At 37.5% G+C, this 14,465-nt stretch overlaps 1 protein-coding gene across 3 annotated transcripts; it reads right to left on the bottom strand.

Moving 5' to 3' along the window:
• Nucleotides 1-9,320: 9,320 nt before the first annotated feature.
• LOC111251014 (uncharacterized) lies at nucleotides 9,321-14,055 on the bottom strand. Of its 3 annotated transcripts, XM_022807150.2 has the most exons (7): nucleotides 13,773-14,055; nucleotides 12,835-12,947; nucleotides 12,240-12,373; nucleotides 11,470-11,849; nucleotides 11,258-11,318; nucleotides 10,469-10,653; nucleotides 9,321-9,966 (listed from the first exon to the last, which is right to left on the bottom strand). In XM_022807150.2, the coding sequence occupies exons 2-6, from the start codon at nucleotides 12,884-12,886 to the stop codon at nucleotides 10,492-10,494; spliced, it is 789 nt and encodes a 262-aa protein (XP_022662885.1). In that variant the 5' UTR covers nucleotides 12,887-12,947; nucleotides 13,773-14,055; the 3' UTR covers nucleotides 9,321-9,966; nucleotides 10,469-10,491. The 3 variants fall into 3 exon arrangements, with proteins under 3 accessions (XP_022662885.1, XP_022662883.1, XP_022662884.1); XM_022807148.2 differs by lacking the exon at nucleotides 9,321-9,966 and having other exon boundaries at nucleotides 10,327-10,653; nucleotides 13,773-14,049; XM_022807149.2 differs by lacking the exon at nucleotides 9,321-9,966 and having other exon boundaries at nucleotides 10,327-10,653; nucleotides 12,835-12,941; nucleotides 13,773-14,048.
• Between the last annotated feature and the right edge of the window lie 410 nt (nucleotides 14,056-14,465).

The following is a 14,465-nucleotide window of genomic DNA, read 5'->3' as shown; positions in this document are numbered from 1 at the left end:
GATATGTCAAAAGCATCGTCTCACTAAAGAGCTGCATAAGCGGGTTCTAGCAGATTAAAACGAGACCTTCCCCTTCAGATAAAGTAACATCAACTTCAAGGCTCATCTTTTGTACAAAACGTTAAGGCCAGCGTCAGCTAAACATACCTTCGCTATTTGCAGCAAGGTCTGATGTATTAATCGATATCACGTACTTGGTCAACAGGATAAAGGCGTTCGCTTCATCTAAATTGGGAACAATCGTGAATTGGCACCAAATAGGCGTTTCTGCTCGAGAGAAGTTAGTTGACATTATTCACTGACAACATGGCTGAAGTGAATGTCTTTCTCCCTAGATTGAGTTTGCAAAATTGGTAAAGGCATATTAGTTATTATTAGGCAAAGTGACATGTGCCCAATTGGCCCTGTTCTCGAAATTTTCAATAAAAGTAAACTATTGTTTTGTATTTAACTTTATGCATTTGACATATATTGCAAAAATTGATTACAGATTTTTCGGACAGTGCATGTCTACCCTACGAAAACGGCGAATGGTTTAGGATTTTTTTTAAATGGTAAGGATGAAATTACTTGTATGTATAGCACAAGTTGTGTGGCTGAGCTGGACTAATAAACATACTATCTTACTAAATCCAGCATTTCGTTAGTTATATGTTGAAACTCATTCAGGCTATCAATTGAATTTCCGCACATTCTACGTAGTATACGACCAAAGCTGATAATTGTTAATGCAACTTTGCTGGCCAGTGGCTTCTTACTGGTTCAGGACCGGGCAAGTCCTAATGATACTAAAATGATACTATAATACCAGCAATTTGATATCAATAACTAGCTGCTAACTGCTAAATTGTTGTAATTTACTCGTATTATTAATGAATATGTAGAACGGAGTGGAGCTACCTGGATGTAGCTGCCTACACTCCATATCAGTCCGGTTCTCATCTTACATTGCTTTAATTTCATTTCCAAGACATGTTCAGAAGCCCGAGCTTAATACGGGCATTGTAATTGCACTGAAATCTAACAGATTATGTACATATGTGACATGTATAATTTATTCATCTTAGGAAAGAAGTGTTATCTAATATGACTAGTATTGCCCATAAAAACAAAAACGAACGCTGTCCTTATTCTGGGTAGAATACAAACCACGTTAAAATGGTGAGACAGTTTCCTAGCTAGCCGGATAGTGTCGCTCCTCGTTCTTTCTATTTACAAAATACCGCACTTATTCACACATTGAGCTCACTTTATCCGGGTGAGAGAAACCATAGCAAGCCACAAGAGCCTGTATGAAGCACGAACTCCTTATGTAAGAATACCTAGCTCATCGAGTTTTGCTGTATTGAGACATAGTACATGATAATTTTAACTAAAAAGCAAAAACTGTTTTGGCCATTACATTGGAGTAGAATATCAATGAAACATTAATATGTAGTGTCTGGATAAGACTACATATTGTTCAGTACTGAACCTTTACATGCAAAACATCTGCCGTCGCTTTACGTCGGTGATTTAAGGTGTCGTACTTGATCTGCTAAACTCCAGAGCTCCCTTTACCTTATTCACGGATTTAGCTGGAAGGAAATGAGTCTGGGTACATACGATGTGTGAACTTCACCTGGCTACTATAGTGACCAATCCGTAGAACACTAAGTTACTGACCGCGTTGTTAGCAGACTTCAACCCTATTTCCAACTTCGGGTGAGAACAAAAATGCTCCGCAAAAGCTACGCACTGAAAACTAACTTGTTTCTCCTTCATTTCGTGATAACTTTTCTTAAAATAAAGGAAGAAGTATACTGGAAGCTACACCTATCAATGTAAATAACATCTTCTCCTCGAGAAATATGCCAAGGTATCTACGTGATATGTATCATATGTAAGTGTAACAAGAAAGCCATACTTTGATAGAGAATAATAAAGATGCGAATGACCTACCCCTTTATAATATTTAGTACCTATTTTGTGTGCATACTGAACATGTAGCATTTGTTATACTCTTTTCCCACAGTACTTTACTCATATATCGTATATAGAAATTAATATTTCTTCTTTTTATTCTCATACATATCTGTTTTAGCCTGTTTTGTTGTACTGTTACACTTTGCGAGGTGTGCTTTTTTCAACGCGATTGCTCCTCTGGAAAGTAGATATACCGCATAACAGATAGTGCGCAATGACGTTCCTGCCGATAAGAAAAAGGTATCAAAGAGACTCATAAATCTTTTATCTTTTGTTTGATAGTCGAACAGACTCTAAACCTTAACCTACCTAACGTTTAACCTCCGCTGATTCCTGTCACAGTCGATTTAGCTCGACTATTCCACCTGGAAAGGAAATCTAATTGCGCCTAGCGCGTAGGAATGTATCTTTGCGACATCAAGTGTACAAGTCGGCAGAACTATTGTATTGCTGGCGACAGCTAGGACAAATTGGATTGGTGCGGATGTAGTCTACTCTTTTTGCTCTGCACAAGCTGTTTACAGGCAAAAGCTGTAAAATTGACAGATCGTTGAGTGTCACTCAATCCATGTCAAAATGGCCGTGCACTAGACGATTGCTGATTTACTAGTGCTTGCCATATTATTGTACGTCGAAAAACGTCATAAACGCCCAACTTGAATTAATAATAACGTAACAACTGATCGAAGTATATCTGCACTTTATGTATGGATACGTTGAATATATGTAGCAAGTCATCAGGCCGTTATGTTGTCTAGTAATTGAAAATTGACTGGTACGTTGGGCTTTCATTGAAGCAACAACCGTCAAAACTACTGAATCAGCCAGAGTCAAGACGAAACCTAAAAAGATGTTCAAAGGTTAAAGGTATATCCATTAGATAAAACAATGAGCAAGATGGTAGCAAGATAGTAAGGATCCTTAATATATAAATGTTATGTCAACAGAACGACAGAAACGTGGATTGAAAGTGGGAGCATTGTGTTGACGATTTTTGTGCGCAACCTGAGTAAGTTCTATTTTCTTTTTCAGAGAAGTGGGTACAAACAAATAACCGCATATAATCGCTTTTTTTTTACTCGGGGTGTTGAGTGTGGATATTTCGGAGTGCGTAGCAAGAATTGGTCAGCAAGAAGATCGTGTACTCATCAAAAAGTCATAGAACGTTTTCTATTTATTTCCGGTACCGACCTCGCATAAAGATGACCATTTCACCCACAGTGCGAGCAATAATAAAGGTATATTCAAGTTACTGGCAGTGTCACTTATACTAGACTCATGTGAGATACACCGTCTTACTTTTTCTCTTGTGGCCAGTGCAGGGCATTTGAAAAAACACTTGCAGTTATTAAAACAAACGGGTAACTAAAAGGTATAAGAATCAATGCTTAACAATTGCGTAAGTTTTTCGCTGAAAGACTTGGTATTTGTACCAGTCAATGGAACAGTTTCTGTTCAATTAATAATGAAATTTAGAACTATCTTGTATTTATAGTTGTTTAGCTCGGGCGCCGGTGTAGAGATTATCATTTATCGGAAATACGAGACACACAACGTTAGATTACGTGCATCGTCTGCAACCTTTTATATTTTGTCCATATTTGTATTTGTTGGATCAGGTGGAATTGTATCTAGGCAAATGAGTTACGTGAAACGATCGCGTTGGCATGAATCAAATACTCAAAGTAGTGATAATATATCGGACATATATAACGTGTCTGATATTGGATGCTATCTAAGAGTAGCAAAGCGTTCTTTTGGCCAATAAGAATTTTGTTTATACCTCTGAGGTGTTGTTAATGCATTAATAATCTACCTCCCTTTTTCCAATAAAGCATAATTTCACTTAATTTAAAAAACAGTAAAAGCACAAGAGACGTTGTAATGAAATTTCTTAGGGTTATGTATAGCATATTGCGAGCAATTCCAGGCTAAGCCTCAAAGCATTTTATTTAGGTGTCAGGGTACACATCAACTGTGTAACTTAAATTGTGTATGTTAAAAAGAAACATGGGGCTGCAAGTCTTTCATTATTAGGCAATTGTGAAAGACCAGTATAGTATATTTACACAGCGTTTATTAACTTTAGTAAAGCATGCCTACGACTGATTTTAAGAGCAAAAACCCATTAAATCCCTGGACGGAGGAGAGACGTTTGTATATACCCACTCGATCTAAATAGAGGTGACTCTATAATAATGTCAGCTAAGATCTACGAAAATGCACAATACATATTTTTTAAAAAACAAACACTTTCTATAATAACACGAACTAATAGCTAATCCATTATAAGGCTTGACTTTCGAAATTTTTAGCCAAACACGGCCAAGTTGACGCAGCTGTCATGGTATAAAAGTACTTATATACTTAATGATGGTCCAAGAGACGAAAGTTCATGGAGTTTGACGGGTATATTATAGAATAGATAAAACCACAGGGCGTACTATGGAATATGATAATGTACTATGTGCGGTGGGGACAAATAAATGCCTCACTGTATCAAACAACGCCCGTTTGTTTAGGTAACTGGCTTTGGAAACTTCGAGATTGATGGATTCTGTCAAACAATCTGCTTTTCCACACAAAGCAATTCAACTGAATGTGCATCGTCCTGGAATAATTGGTATTAGACGGAAGTGCATTTCATTGAGCATACAAACTGCATTTGAACTTTTTAAGAATATCTAACGTATCAACGAATCAACTATTACAAAGAAAACTCATAGTTACCTAGCAATCCAACAAACGAGCAGAGAATCGGGAACTTTCGACTTCGTTCTGTCACCTTACTGTTCTGGTAACTACTTTATCTGATTACTTTATCCTACGCAAGCTAACTAGGTATATTTAGAATATTTCGCGGCTTTCAAGTTCTCAGCATTTGTAAAAATGTTTATGTAGAATTAAATCTAATATAGAGCCTATTTGGAGCACGTTTCAAACAGACCAAAGGATTTTCCTACTCCCTGAATAACTAATGGCAATATTCTACAACATTCGGTGAAACCAACCGCGTGAGAAACTTATCTGAATCGCCAACTTAATTGCTTGGGCTAGCTACGAAATGTACCAAGGATGATGTAGTGTTGGCGCACACAACGGAAAACTCATATGGGACTAAGCAATGAAGAATGAACAATTGGCTCAAACGAGTATTTGCTACGCCTCCGAAATCAGCCCCCACATTTATCGCTCTTGATTTTCACTTGAGAAAAAATCAACTACAACTGCTATTAGTTACAGAACCATCAAAATGTTTTCTGATTTGTCTAAATTAAGCTTGTCAAAATTAAGCTAGATTTTATAAGGAAAGAGTGTTAAACTGACGAGAAATAGCGATTTAACGTTTTTATGAACTGGTCTACTGTCTTCGCAAGAATCCGTATAATAACCCATTCTGGGTTATTGTACGGTTATTGCATTCACGAGCTTTGTTTAAATTCTAAAGCTGTTAAAATAAGCGGATCTATCTGGCTTGACCAAGTAAAGATAATTAGAGGTAAAGATAATCATATATTGATTGAAACCTAGCTCATTTACTCAAGTTATATAGGAACTGGTGTTACTAAATCATTATCTTAGTGCGCCAGTAACTAACCAAACGTAACCCAGCTTTTTATTAACATATTTTTGGCTCGAATAATTTGTAAGAAGACTTGCGTGTCTATTACGGTCTCTTGTTCTATCAAGTTCCAGTAGAACATTAGAGACTTTCTAGATAATTATTACCACCCTAGGCTGTTGATTGGGAAAACACGTTTAGTCTAAGATATGTTGAATAACGGAAAGCGAAAAGCAATTTCAGCTAAGCAACATGAGTTTCGCACAAAATTCTCTGCAGAACCAGCTTTCAGAATTCCTTGAGCGGTCCAATATACGCAGTGTTCGTCGACTTTAGGCAAGACTGCTCCTCGATATTTAAGAACCAGGCTTTGCTTATGCTGGCCGAAATGAATATTTCCGTAATTGCGCTCAGCCTTTTTGCTGCAACCACAGAGTAGCATACTCCCACCCTTCACACAGACAACTGGCTTGGCCCAAAGAGATCACCTAGACTCATTTTTATTCTTCATTTTTGGCTGAAGGGCCTTCCTTATTAGATAAGAGGGCCGAAAAAATCAGTCGAAGTTGTCTTGCATGCAGACGATTTAGTGATATGAGGGTCGAACGGGTTACAAGTACAACCAACTCTAGCCCGTCCACACGCGGCAGTAACAGATCTAGGACTGACCGTAAACTTGACTAAGAAAGAAATGATAAAGTTTAGGACGAAGAGAAATACATCGGCCACTAATGTTTTGTAGCTCGCCAGGTCTAATGTTGCTTACGCTTATTAATTTTAGTACTTGTAGTTGCTCTTCTCTACAAAGAGCAGAAGCTTCATCATGCACATCGCCGAAAGATGCGTAAACGCAGGGACGGCCGCATGGGCAGTCAAACCGCCTAATCATTTGTCCCTCATAAGCGCTGTTTCCTTATTTGATCTATAGGTAGCATCGCGTATAGGATACGCACCATCTGAGAAGATCTCACCGTAAAGAACTTCGCATAATTAGATCGCGTCAAAGCTTCCTTCTTTAAAAGAGCATGAGGATGACCTAGAACACGCTTGCATATCTCCTTGAGCTCCCAGCAACGGCAGCCTTTAAAACTAACTTTAGAAACTGGGGACAGAGGTCGATGGGGACTTCTTTACTTTGAGACGATAAGGAACAACAAGTGAAACAAACCGGTTAAACAGACATGTCATCACCCCTTCTGCCATGCATGGGTTCCACCGTAAACCTTGCAGAAAACCTGGTTCGCACGAGCCTAACAATACATGTATGTGCTCCAGCAAGGTTATACCAGGCCGCTCGTTGCCTCCTAGTATAACCTTTAGGACAGTCAACAAATCCCTTAAATTAGTTTCATAAACTCAACAAGGCTCGTAGAGTCCATATCGTGCCACACGCTTTACCGGTTCCTTATATTCACTTTATTCTTGGGATTTTCTGTTATCCACCTCTGTATATGATTTATGTGACAACTACTAGTAAAAGTGAATAAATGATAGTTTGTTGATTGGAGATAGCAATCGAGCCCTTTAAGCCGAGTACTGGTTGGGAGAAAAAATCCTTAAATGAACAACTTCTTTTTACGTGAAACAGTTTGCTCTGATTGTGTTTTCTGCTTGACATGTATGTAATCTTACCAATACACAGATGATTATTTTATTCAATAATAGAACCAATATGTTTATATAAATGCTGAATATCAGTTACTTTGGCACACAGCTTAATATATATCTTTAGTTAAGCAAAAACTTACAAATAATAGTTGGTGTCTTTCTCTCCCCAAAAGTTGAAAGAGAACCGCAAAGGGCCTTCTAGATTGATGGAATATTTTTGTAAAAAACTGTTAGTTTAGAACGACCGGTTCTCGTGGTGGTTCGGTGATAAACCGTGTATTCACCTACTAAACTGAGGGTAAAATAAAAAAGAAAGACTATGGATACGCTTTGTTTGCTAGAAATATCATACATGAAAGCTAAGGAAAAAGATGCTCCATTTGTTTACTAGAATGTTACAGGATTATAAAGGAGGATTGGGGTAAATAATAAGATAATAAGTGCAAAGCAAGAGCCAAAAAATCAATAAACTGTATTCTTAAGAGAAGATGGAATTCTGATGCTATCTTCACTGAATCGAGACTTTCCTTTTGCTTTAAAAGCACCTATTTTGCCACTAGCTTCTTTAATTCGATTTTCAGAATGTGTGGCAACTTGAAGCAGATAAAAAAAATCTCACAAATAATTTCGTGAATAAATGAGTAAAGTCACTTCGTTTATAATTGCCGACGCATTCGAGATTGGAGGGGGGCGTGTACTAATTTCTAATTGGCCCTTCTGGACGTTTTTTTTACTATGTAATAGCAAAAGGCAAAAATTCTCACTGCTTGTGGGGGGTTGAAATTACTGTTGTATTATAGATGCTTGTTTCTCTTATAGTTTAGTATGTATTTCCAATTAATTCGAACAGATCACTGGATTTAAGCAATGGGCATTATGCGTCGGTCGCATGAATGATCCGGTTGTTATTCCAGGTCGGTGACTGAAAAACTGCTTCTCGCCTGAGATCAGTGTCGAATTTAATGCGTATATTCAGACGAATATTAAAAACGCCAGGGTCAATAAAGCTGTTTGAAACATGATAACAGGCGATGAACCATCTTTCATTTAGAATCAATATTCTTGCTTCCTAAGCCGAGCACTATTAGCAAAAATTATTTAGCTATTATTTTTTTGTATGTGGATCGTGTATGTAAATGCAAACAATATCATAAATAACGAGTCCTATTGCTAAATCGATGGCTTGTATATCTAACGTTATAGAGCAACGCGCATCTAGACATATATCATGACGTTGGGTTCGTGGCCACAAAAAGGTAGATTGGACGTAATCTTATTCCGAGATGCATGCTAACTTACCTTGCTGGAAATGCTACATAACTGTGAGCATGACGTTGTTCGAACCCGGCAACCGTTAATCGATGAATCGTTACAATAGAAAGTCTAATTTTGCCAACATTCCTTGACTCCTTACAATATTAACATGGGGTACTTAAACTGTAACCCTATACGCAGAATAAAACACGTTCATTTGTAGCGTTTGAGGTGAACAGGGGTCTGTATTATTTATCCATTTGCATATTCCGACACGTCAAAGCTGCACTATAATTACTGAGCCTACAAGAAAAGGTTCCCGAACGCGAATACTAAAAGTACTACTTCGGTGGTATTCGTCACCACGGGGATGAAAAAGACGGGCTTGAAAAAATAAAATTGAAAAAAATTAAAAGACCCTTAAAATCAATAGAAGCTCTTAAAGTAGGGTGTTCTCGTATCCATTACAAATATATCGCTCAATAGGCTTTTTGAAAAAGTATTTATTGCAACAACACGCAACACGTAAAAAAAACTCCTAGGGGAATTAAATTTTCGGCTAATAGAAGACTAATAACCCGAATATCTAAAAATAAATGAAGGCGCGACAAATTGAAGAAAAGCTTCCACGTACTGTAAACTTACGAATGTTAGAACAACGGTTTGTAAAAGTTGGTCATCCTCACCTGTTTTGACGTAATGCCGGTATAGTTTGGACAGTTTAGTGCACTCGTCGCATGTCTATTTCTCGACACAGACGACATCGAGCCAACTATGTTCGGAGCTGTCAGAATGCTGATAAAGATCTAATAATTAGAGACCGAACACCGTTTGTATCTGAAGTTACAACTATTGCGGATGAGATTATACCTTTGTTGTCAAGCTAACATCAGCTGGAAATATTAACTCAAAATAAAAACGTGTTTGAAACTTAATTTTTTATGAGGATGTTTATCAAATTTCATAAATGATACTCGAAAAGAATGTCGATGTTTACTTCTGAGCATATCGGTCTGTTACTTGCGGAGCGGCCAAGTTACTGCTGCATCATTCCCAAAAGCAAATGTTCCATTGGCAAAGTTTCAAAAACCTTGTTCCAAATTCCAGCCGAAAATATGTATTTGAAATTCTGTCCGTAACAAAACCGGTTCGCTTGTTACGGGTCCTTCAACAAACTGAACCTCCCAAAAAACAGATAAGGTATATTTCAAAATCAAGTGAAATTTACTGATATATGTAAAGGCTTTTCCAATAACCGGTAGATAGCTCCCAATTTTTTTTAATCCCCAAGAAATCTATGTATGTAATTTTTTGTTTAGGCGGATATTCCTTTAGCTAAGCGTATTCGCCCTATTAAATCACAATATTCACGGCGATTATTTTTTTGATATTGCAATTATCGGAATTGAGTCCTTCAGAGGATTTTCCGTTACAAGTAGTTGTTAAATCTCACTGTTAAGCAAAAGTGGTTTTTAATTTTAGTGGCTATCCTCGTTAGGTGCTATGTAATACGTCGCTGCGATTTGTTTTCGGATTTACAGAACAGCTGCCATCCTCTGTACAAAATGGCGAAAGACCTGCAAGACCATTTGATAATTTCGAATAATTTTTATCGAGCTTAAACTAAAATCGAACAAATTAGAAGTTTGACAAGGGTTCGAGAAACTAGCAAGGTAAATTGCTATATTTTGCAAAATGCAAGAACTTCCAGTGCTACAATTCACAACTTAGAAGAAGAAAGCTAATTATAGATTATTTGGTAACGACGTCTGTATCGAAACACTAACTAACACTTAACTGGAAGAAGAAGAAAAGAAACATTATTCATAATATTGTCAAAACTAGTAAGTTATGGGGTAATTATCAAGTTATTATGTAGCGGTCAAAAGCATAACACGAAGTTGGCCTAGCGGATCTTATAATAACCACATATAAGCGACTTTTTGATAGTTAGGTTGAACCTTTTGTGTATTCTGGCTAGTATTTCAGATGCCATTTTTGTCAAGTTTTTGTCAAACAATATATTAAGCAATCAAAATAGTACTATTAGAATAACCACACATATATATCGATAATCACATTTGCCACAGCCGTCTATCGTTTTAATTTAGGCTGGCGATTTTGCCTCCATCGACAACGTAAGTCGATCCGTTAATCATCGAGGCAGCGTCAGAAACTAAGAAAGCGATAACTTCCGCTATTTCTGACGCCTCTGCCGAGCGCCCGAGTGGGTTGGGTGGTTCCTGGACAGCTTTCGAGATCACCTGTCGTCGCAGAAAAGAAAGTAGGTACCAGTGTGCAACGTAAGATTGAAGAAATAAATGGAACCTTGTTATGTTGTATATTTGTCCAGTTTAATTGAAAAGGATTTTAACTGAGAGGCCCAGTAAGCTGACTGAAGCTTTTGTGATAACGGTTACTTGCTAGCATATATGACATAATAATAACAACAAAGCTGACCAAACAAATAACCAGTTCTGCGGCTATAGTGGCCATTTTTTTTTTTATTTGAATAAGTTTTATTTTTAACTTTGAGGTTATTTTGCAAGTTAGCTGGGCTGAATTTTAATATACATATGCCATAAGTCCATGTAAGAGCCTCAGAGGGCACTTGAATGAAGCTATTCTCCTAGAAAGACGTCATGAAATGCATCTACATCTGTTTACCTTACAAAAAAATTGAGTCATTCTGATGGAACTCCCACTCTAACTTGTGCTTAAGTTCGTTTTCTTCTTTCTAATAATATATGTTCATCGAATTAAGGACGACCGAAACCGCTAATGAAAAATATCATGATAAATTTTTAGTTGTTAAAAAGTAAGCAAATTTAGAAAAAAAAAGAAAATGGTAACAAACGCTATATTTACCTTTTTTATAAATGCTTGCCCTTCATCGGTTCTCAAAATCTCAGTGATTGTACCTCCTGGACTGTAAAGCAAATACCACCAGACAAATTAATCTATATTGTGTCGAACTGGGTCGAAGTAGGTAAATTTTTAATCTTCTATCGGAGAGCCATACGCGCGTGCCATTGTGAAGTGTTTAAATCTACTTCTGTGAACAAAATGTCAACACTTACTTAACACTGTTGATGCGAACTCCTTTTGGACCGAGATCGGCCGAAAGACTTCGCATCATGTTGTCCATAGCAGCCTTTGCTATCGTATAGGCGAGGAAATCCGCCCTACCGCGCAATCCTAGGGTAGAAGACACCATTACAATATTGCCTTTACTGGCACTAAGCGACGGTAGGGCTTTCTTGCACAGCTCAAACGGAGCTAAAACATGCACCTCCAGCATCGTTCGTACTGCGGCCGAGCCAATTTCCTCTAAATTACCGATTTTTGCCCATCCAGCATTGTTTATTAGGATATCAATCTGTCCGAATTTAGCCACAGTGCCAGAAACCAGCTGCTGCCTAACGCTTTCGTGCTCGATGTTACCGATGACACTGAAAGGCTGAATCGTATGAAGAATGCTAAGAATGTACTTTAGAACATCCCCCCATGTCACATTTAATACTGAATATTATGCATTTTATTCTGAAATATAAAAACTTAGTTTTAGAAGAGCTTTTATGAGCGTACTTGCTCAGGTAATCTGTACACGTCCTTGGAAAGCAGGCCGTCTCCGTACGATGATACGTTGAAATAGTTAAGGCAGCTACTTCTGCCCAAATCTAAATTTCATGTAACAACTGTTTAAACACACCCCTAAGAAGCTTTTTGTTTGGTAATGTTATTTACCATCTTTTATTAGATTCCTACAGTATATCAGTGGATTCATCGCTTTGCACAGTTGAGTCAACGAATATCATATCACTACTATATTCATAAATGACTTTTTTACCTTATGTCCTGAGGTATTTTCAATTTCTGCCACCAACTCATCGAGTCTGTTCTGCCGCCGACCATGTATCGTCAGCTTTGCTCCACGAGAAGCCAACAACAACGCCGTTGCTTTGCCTATTCCAGCGGTTGATCCTATTGGAAACAATAAATTTGGTGTTCCGGGTTAGAGGATGGTAGATCGGTATGCCTCTTAGGGTTGTACATTTGCATCTATCTATCTTTTCATAAAATTAAATAATATATAGGAGACATTTCGAACTTAACCATAAAAGCTGTAAGGCATAAAGACTATGGGGAGTATAAGGGTCAATTTAATCGGCACTGAAATTCCGAACTTGTGACAGTAAATCAAAATCTAATTGTTAATCGATCCGAGTTTTTAATTCAAAATTAAATTTAAATGGCACGATTATTATTGTTTGTATTATTTTTATTTATAGAAAAACTGTGAAAGGTGATTCACAGTTTGAGTAAACAGGGGAACTGACGTTTGCTTCGACATCAAAGGATACCGCATAAACTCAATACTCAGGATATTAGTAGAATATACAAAGATGAGTGGCAGGTCAACTTCCAAGTTTGGTTTTTCTTACCGGTTACAATGGCAACTTTGCCCATTAACCTTAACTTAGCATATGGGTCCATAACTATGCTTTGAGAGTTCTGTAGTCGCTATCGCAACGTCGCGGTCTTTCAAATCCTGTAACTTCGAATATAAAATATCGAGTTTATGATCTGACAAACGAAGACTTGAACAGATCATGTACAACGTGCAACTCAGTTATTGATCACCTGTTTTGTTTATAAGCAATTTTTATCGATAGTGGGTATCGATCGAAGACGCCATTTCGGAGCACCGCTTCGTATGCTCTACTGTACTCGGCTATATGTAACTAAGGCCCGGACTATATGTACGAATATTCAGTAATTTTGCTACTGCACTAGGAACTATAATAAGTGCTATCGTTATAACATACCCATCAAAAAGCCCTTGAAAGTGTTAAAGGCCAGTGCGTGGTCGATACCAAACACATATTACCAATAATATTCTATTCTAAACAAAATAATACACGTGGCTGGTGCTAGTGAAAGCTAACGGTCAACGTCCTTAGTTGTCAATCTGTGTCAATAATTATTTATTTAACAGTGCTTTCAAACATGAACGAAAATCCTATCCGATTAGACGACCTCTAAATGAAATTTTTTATTGCTTTTTTCATTCACAATAGGCTGACGCGTACGCCATTATCAACCTTTCGCCTGTCCTACACACTCGGTATAAATCTTCTGCGAATTCTAATGAATAAATTTTAGTGTACATTTGGCTGACTGCATAGCAAAAATTTGCTCTACATCTTTCAGCTAATGAATACAACAAAGAGGGAGTATAATGAAGTGAAGACTGTCTGGAAAAACCTCGTCTTGATGCGAGCGTATTGTTAAAAAAAAAAACTGCGTAGGAAAAAAGTTCGTATATTCTTTCAGCGTACGCGCTACCGATTACTATATAGATGTGAAAGGAATAACTCACTTGCTTTTGCAGAAGACAACGTTGCGATTTAGCAGTACTTTGAACTAATATTACGAGTTAGAGTAGTTGATTGTTACGGGTAGCTGGTAATTTCTATCGAAAAAGCAGGAGTTTACGCGTGAATACACTGTTTGTCAAGGGTGGCTTAGTATGTGAATAAGAAGGCTGGCAAAACGGGTCCGCTATGTGAGCAACGAGCGTCATGGAGTCAGCGTCTGTACAGATCGTATCATTCAGTATTGAAAGCGCTCTTTCCTATTTTTTCTTTCCCAATCGGTCAACAGTGTTTCTTGAATGAGGCAAGAGACAGCGACGGCTCATCCAGGTGTGTCTATGAGTTAGCATTTTATAACTGCCGGGAAGCTCAAAAACAGGCATTTAAACTGCTAGACGAGCATCGTGACTGATTTTACAGCGAGAACATTAATCAACAAGATGCTGTGATCTGTAAAAAAATTGGCGTTAAGTTCCCAAAGGTAAAGGTCTTTTTTACATCGGAAAACGCTGATTATTATAGATTCCATAAAACAGCTCATTATGATAATGTATGGATTTCTAATATCACGGAGAATTCTTTATAAGAACGTATTATTTATGAGCTATTTTACAACGAAAGAGTGGTTATTTAACAGCACAATATTTGGTACAAATTAGAACTTGGGATTCGCCAGTCCAAGTTAGAGCAAAGCAGTG

Source organism: Varroa destructor, unplaced genomic scaffold (genome assembly GCF_002443255.2).
Source record: "Varroa destructor unplaced genomic scaffold, Vdes_3.0 BEIS01000005.1, whole genome shotgun sequence".
NCBI classification, from domain to species: domain Eukaryota; kingdom Metazoa; phylum Arthropoda; class Arachnida; order Mesostigmata; family Varroidae; genus Varroa; species Varroa destructor.
This window is presented reverse-complemented; position numbering and strand designations above follow the sequence as displayed.

Excerpts from the sequence above, each read along its gene's own strand:
- LOC111251014 (XM_022807150.2), bottom strand. The coding sequence starts at position 12,886 with ATGGACCCATATGCTAAGTTAAGGTTAATGGGCAAAGTTGCCATTGTA. Across the intron at positions 12,374-12,834 it reads CAAAGTTGCCATTGTAACCG|GATCAACCGCTGGAATAGGC; the intron begins GTAAGAAAAACC and ends TGTTTCCAATAG. Across the intron at positions 10,654-11,257 it reads GGCAAGCATTTATAAAAAAG|GTGATCTCGAAAGCTGTCCA; the intron begins GTAAATATAGCG and ends CTGCGACGACAG.